Raw genomic sequence first — 6,332 nt, 5'->3', positions numbered from 1 at the left:
TGTTCTTAGTACAACGATTGGTTGTTATACACTGATACACTGCCCAGGCTCTAAACAAATGATGAGTGATGTCATGACCCTTTTATGGTATCGCTCATGATTAGAGTACAGATCTGTGGTTCCATAATGCTGTGAGGGAGACCGGACATAGCTCGGTCTTCATGCATAGATTCGGTGTAAAGCGGGTCTCAAGTAGCCCACGGTTTTCCCTTTCAACTAACCACACAATCAATGTAGCATGTTCTCGTTCCCACAATGCAGTGCACCGCTTTGTGTAATGGGATCACGGGTAATAAATCACTCCCCCTTAGAGAAGAACAGGGTGTATCAAAACATGAACCGCACATGAACTCTCATTAAGAAAGCACACACACACACACACACACACACAGGGTCATTATAGGGTCAACATATGTGCACGCAATGCAAACACACTAGAGGCCAAAACAACAACAACAACAACAACAACAACAACAAACGTGGCTTATGATACGGAAACTGCTTCTGTGTGAAACTGCTTTCTACCAACCTAATCGCATTAGAATATGCTACCCTGTGTCACCACAGAGGTGGTGCCAGCCTGGAGGTAAACAGGATCGATATCTGTCTTTACACGGAGGGGGTCACGGGGAGGACAGAGTAGTAGGAACAGGTAGGAGGAGAGCTTCTATAGGTTCTGAGGGAGATAAAAGTAATAAGAATAAGAATAAGAATAAGAATAAGAATAAGAATAAGAATAAGAATAAGAATAAGAATAATAACCTTTATTTGTATAGCACTTTTCCTGCAAACGTTGCAGCTCAAAGTGCTTAGATGATCAATACAGGTCACAACAACAGATTCATTTAATTAATAGAAGCCGATCACACACACATAAACAAAAGAGGCAAGTAATAAAAAAAACGGAAATCGTTTGTGGGGTTGAAGCGTTATTCATCTTTCACATGCAGAAACGAGCAGTGGTGTACTGTAGGCATGGTAGGTGGAGCAAAGCCATCCTTCGTAACACACTTGAACCCCACCCATGCCCTCGCTAAGAGCCGAGACACCCAATGAGGTAATCCAGTAATCAATACCTCCCACTCTCTGTTGGGTTTTTCCATCCAGTGATTTGTGTTCCAGGCCATGAGAAGTCTACAGGCTAATAATGGATGTCTTGGCTGGCTACCTCTAGGATGTTTGAAGTCACACACATGGGTCTCTCTCTCTCACACACACTCACACACACACACACACACACACACACACACACACGCACACACCTACATATTCACACTATTGTTGCACAAGTGTGCATTCCTTCACAATTGTGCATTGTTAATGCATGCACACTAACTCAAACGCACCAACATGTAGGCCCTACTGCTGTATGTACAGAAATGCAACACACGTCACACGCACACGCACACACCTTTCTTTCTCTCTGCTCTCTCTCCGTGACGCTCTTCTGAGGCAGAAACCTGTCACTGACCTTGGCTTCCATGGCAACCAAGCCCCGTAGCCATTCCCATCATTCTCCACTCTGAAAGCTCAAGTGACATCTTTTATACGTCACCTGACCTGAGTTAACAGAGAAGGGGGGGGGTCAGCAGCTCATGTGAGACCTTTCTCATTAGCAACTGGAATTACATGGAACCAAACTACCCCCCCCCCCCCGCCCCTCCCCACCCCCCACCCCCCACCTCACAACCTCTCACTCGTCTATTTACCATGAAATCAAGTACAGTGACCATGTGGCCACATTCCTCTGTGTGTAATAATCCCCTGCAGGCCTATTGATCCAACCCAGACAACCTGTACAGTAAACCATCTCCCCTGAGACGGAGCAGCCAGAGATCAAGCAGATGATGATGGTGATTATTACACTGGCCTTTGCCAGAGCCGAAGCGGTGCACCAGGAGTGGCTCTTATCTCTCCAGGGAAATAAAGAGAGCTGTACACGTGAGCTCTGTTTGGCGTCGTTTGTCACTGAGGACAAACTGTCATGTCCTCTACTGCACCAGAGAGATAAGCTAGCTCTCCCCTGAGGGTGGTTTTCTGTTATAGAAGTATACAAAGTGTGAAAACGGTGAATTAAATCAGGAAATAAACACCGGTCAGAATACAGACTTGGCATACAGTAACAATCGCCTTTCAGGCTTTGGGCCAATCCTATTTTATCACCCTTATTAGAGCAAGGACAAATTGTCTTCCAGATTTCAGCTCATATTTGTTTCTCAAACGTCAACCTCCCCAGAATCTTTGAATTAGCATTAAGATAACAAATCATAATGAGTGAAGAAATTCAAAACAATGTGATACACTGATGATCAACATCAACCAGACACACCAGAATCAATGAATAGTAGAATATTGTGTGAACCGCATGAAGAGTAGCTGCTGCTTTGCATAAGCTAATGGGGATTCTAATTAAATTAAATTAAATTAAATCAAGCACATTGTGAACACAAAATACAGGAATTTTGATACTGTTTTCTTAAATGAAAATAGCTTAGCTACATATTTACTGTAGTCTATAACTCCTCCTGTGTAGTTCATCAGATGACCTTTGGTTCATGTTTGTTGCACCACAACTTTCCACCTCCATCAGTTCACATCTTGTTCTAAGTTGTATGGCCTAGTTTTGAACTGGCAGTCTAACCAAAAAATTGGCCATTATGACAACAAGATGAATTTATAGCACTAGCAAAGTTGCAGCTGTTGTGTATCGAATACAAAAACAAAGCACAACAACATTTACACAATACGTTCAGAATGTTTCGATTTACATATTTAGACATTTACCATTTGATCAACATTACGTGAGTTTAGAATGATAAGGTTCTATCTCCGTTTAGGCTAGTTCAGAGATATTGAGCGTCAAAGTTTTTACATTCCATTATGTTTTGTGAGATGGAACCTTTGTATTTTATGAATGACTAACTCAAAAATGTCAACATTTTAAAAATAACACCACACAGGCATTAATAAACACCTAATGGATCAGATTATGTAAAAATTGAGATAGAACCTTATAATTCTAACGTCACGATTAGGCTGTATGTATTACTTTCTTTTGGGGGAAATGTGTTTTCAAACAACAAACGTTGTCCCCGAAGCGCATCACAGCTCAAAGTAACGGACTTGATGTGACTTGATGTCATCTGATGTGTTACAGAGCTCCTCTCCGCCCCGGGCACACACACACACACACACACACACACACACACACACACACACACACACACACACACACACAGACACACGCACGCACACACACACACACACACAGCCGCCCTGACTTCTATTAGGTCTGTCTGTCTTCAGCGGCCAGACGACCGCGCGCTCTCCTCTCTCCGATATTGGGAGAACCAACCATCGATGGGCTTCAACCTGTTATGATGTCATGTTAGGGGCTAATAAGAATTGCCTTTTGCTGAATTAAGTCATTGTATTGATACTTCTCTTTGCCTTGATGTGGATCCGTCCGATGATCGCTGTCTGAGTCTCGCCTTGGTCTTCAGTTTATACCTAGAGAGGCAATGGAAGGTAACGGAATGCCTGTATTGTTCGTTTTATGCAATCTGTGACTGTCCAGCATGTTTTTCTAGGTTTTGAAACAAATGAAATCAGGAGTAGTGATAGGGTGGTATTCTGATCCAAACTATTGCACAGTATTGCATCAAGTGATAAATATAAAGCCTACTCCGCAATTTATTACATTTTGCTTGAATACTATTATGCCCTAACCTTTTAGTGTGTTGCTCACGCAGTCGGTTTACGATTCAGTACACATGTGATGCCGTTTCTTACGTGTTTATCAATGAAACTAGAGTGAAAGTAGAGACTGTGAGATAAATCTAGTCGAACTTATGACGGGAATTGATGCTACTAGTCTAGTGGTGCAATGCACCCCTGTGCTGCCGACCATGAAGTGCGCATGAGTAAATCGAAAGATCTTGGTTTTAGCACGTGAAAATCTTTATGAATACAAGGTGTATATTGTGCTCAATAATGTGTGTATTTTATTTTAAAAATAATAATAGAGGATTTAGCATACATTCAGGGGGAAAACCATTTTAAGAATGCCTGAAAATATCAAGGAATATAGCCTAGGCTATATCAAGATTGTTAATCTACACAAACAATGTGGACATGCCATAATGCATTCATGGAGATCTAACACGAGTGTATTTACTTGCAGCAACACATGGGCGATTAAAGATGTATGCCACCTAAGAATAGGATTCCCCGTCTGAAAATACCTCCGACATCCTCCACCATGCCGGGTGGCCGACATGGTTCCCACTGTGCCGTGGGGGGAGTGTTTACGAGAGCGCTCTTTGCCCCCCTGCTCCTCCTGGCTCTACTGCTGCCACCGGTCTCCATGGGCAACGCCCTCAACTGCCACAAAACCTGCCTGTGCGCCAGCAACATCGTCAGCTGCTCCAAGATGAACCTGACCAGCGTCCCCATGGCTCTCCCTCGCTACACGGCCGTGCTGGACCTCAGCTACAACTCCATCAGCCGCCTGCGAGCCGAGTGGACCCCGTATCACCTCAGCAAGCTGCACACGCTGGTGCTCAGCCACAACGGCCTCTCCTTCCTCTCCATCGAGGCCTTCGTCCACGTCACCGGCCTGCGTTACCTGGACCTGTCCTCCAACCTCCTCAAGATCCTGGAGGAGTACATCTTCGACTCGCTGGTCCACCTGGAGGTGCTGTTGCTCTACGACAACCTCATCTCCCAGATCGACCGCACCGCCTTCTTGAGCGTCAACAACCTGAACAAGCTCTACCTGAGCCAGAACCAGATCTCCCGGTTCCCCATGGAGCTGGTCAGGAGGAACCGAGACGAGGGGCTCGCCCTGCTCGACCTGTCCTCCAACCGGATCAAAGTGCTGCCCATGCAGGAGCTCCAGACGCTGGCGCTGCCGGCCTGGGTGAAGAACGGCCTCTACTTCCACAACAACCCTCTGCCCTGCAGCTGTGAGCTGTACGGCATGCTGGCGCGCTGGCACCTCCAACAGTTCAGCTCGGCCACGGACTTCCGGGACGAGCACACCTGTCTCACCCCGAGCCCGCAGAAGGACAAGATCCCCATCCTGGATCTGGACAGGGTCCATCTGAACTGCAGCTCCGTGAACGTCCTGATGATGGAGGCCTACCTGGAGCAGTTCCTGCACCTGGACTGCGACACCAGGCAGAGGTCGGTGCGCAGCAAGAGCTGGGTCCTGCCCCGCAACGTGCAGCTGTCCGCCGGCAACCAGAGCGCCATCGTGCTGCCCGGCGGCACCCTGAGGCTCGGCCCCCTCCAGGTGGAGGACTCGGGGATCTACACCTGCTACGCGGTCGGCGACTCCCTCAACGAGACCCTGTACGTGACCGTCCAGGTGCAGAACTCCACTCAGAGCGCGGGGATAGAGGGTATGAAGACGGCCTACACGACACTGGTGGGCTGCCTGGCCAGCGTGGTGATGGTGCTCATCTACCTCTTCCTCACACCCTGCCGCTGTGTCTGCTGCCCGGGCCAGAAGATGGCCCCCGATAGCCTCCACTCCTCCACGGTCAGCGTCTCGGCCACCCACGAAGAGACCGGGGGGGGGCCGGAGGGGGGCCCAGGGGACGCTAAGACCCCCCTCAACAGACACGTGGCTTTCCTGGACTCCAAGGCCCTGTTGGAGCAGAACGGGAGGCTGAACCCCATCGGGGAGGAGGAGGACGAGTGGCAGGGAGACAGGATGGAGCAGGGACAGAGAAGGAAGTCGGACGCAGAGTCCGTTAGCTCTGTGTGCTCGGACACCCCTATGGTAGTGTGAGAGAGAGAGAGAGAGAGAGAGAGAGAGAGAGAGAGAGAGAGAGAGAGAGAGAGAGAGAGAGAGAGAGAGAGAGAGTGTGTATGGGGGGGGGGAGTGTGTGTTTCGACTGACAGTTCTTCCAAACCAATCAGTGAATCAGCTGAACTACTGACTGTGACTCATAAGTCTGCGGTTGGCTGGCCACTTCCTGTGTGCATCAGTTCACTAGAGCAATTAGCTTTAAGCTTTCGTACGACACTGTATGTCTTTTTATTTAAGACTAAAGAATTGGTAACCAAAATTAGGATTTTGTTCTCACTAACTTCAACCTGTAGCAAGTTCTTTTATGTTCCCCTGTATGCGTATACATATTTTGTTGCTTTAAGAAGAGTCACACATAAGTAAGAAGTTGTGGCTGAACTTAATGTGTGTAAGTTAGTAACATCCAATTCCGACAAAATTATTAGAGTTATTTACTCTGATGGATATTACCCTGCTCTAAGCCTACATCTGTGCTGCTGTTCAACCTGGGTCAGCAGGCTAACAATAGTTCTCT

The 6,332-nt window shown here is 47.3% G+C and overlaps 1 protein-coding gene across 1 annotated transcript; it reads left to right on the top strand.

Annotated features, from left to right (window-relative positions):
• Window positions 1–4,261: 4,261 nt before the first annotated feature.
• LOC308172945 (amphoterin-induced protein 1-like) lies at window positions 4,262–5,797 on the top strand (the record flags this gene model as incomplete). Its single annotated transcript, XM_080547911.1, has 1 exon — window positions 4,262–5,797. The coding sequence occupies one exon, from the start codon at window positions 4,262–4,264 to the stop codon at window positions 5,795–5,797; it is 1,536 nt and encodes a 511-aa protein (XP_080404037.1).
• Window positions 5,798–6,332: the final 535 nt, after the last annotated feature.

Source organism: Nansenia antarctica, assembly GCF_963989245.1.
Source record: "Nansenia antarctica genome assembly, chromosome: 18".
Classification (NCBI taxonomy): domain Eukaryota; kingdom Metazoa; phylum Chordata; class Actinopteri; order Argentiniformes; family Microstomatidae; genus Nansenia; species Nansenia antarctica.
The sequence above is the reverse complement of the archived record's forward strand: the minus strand, read 5'-3'. Positions and strand labels throughout refer to the sequence as shown.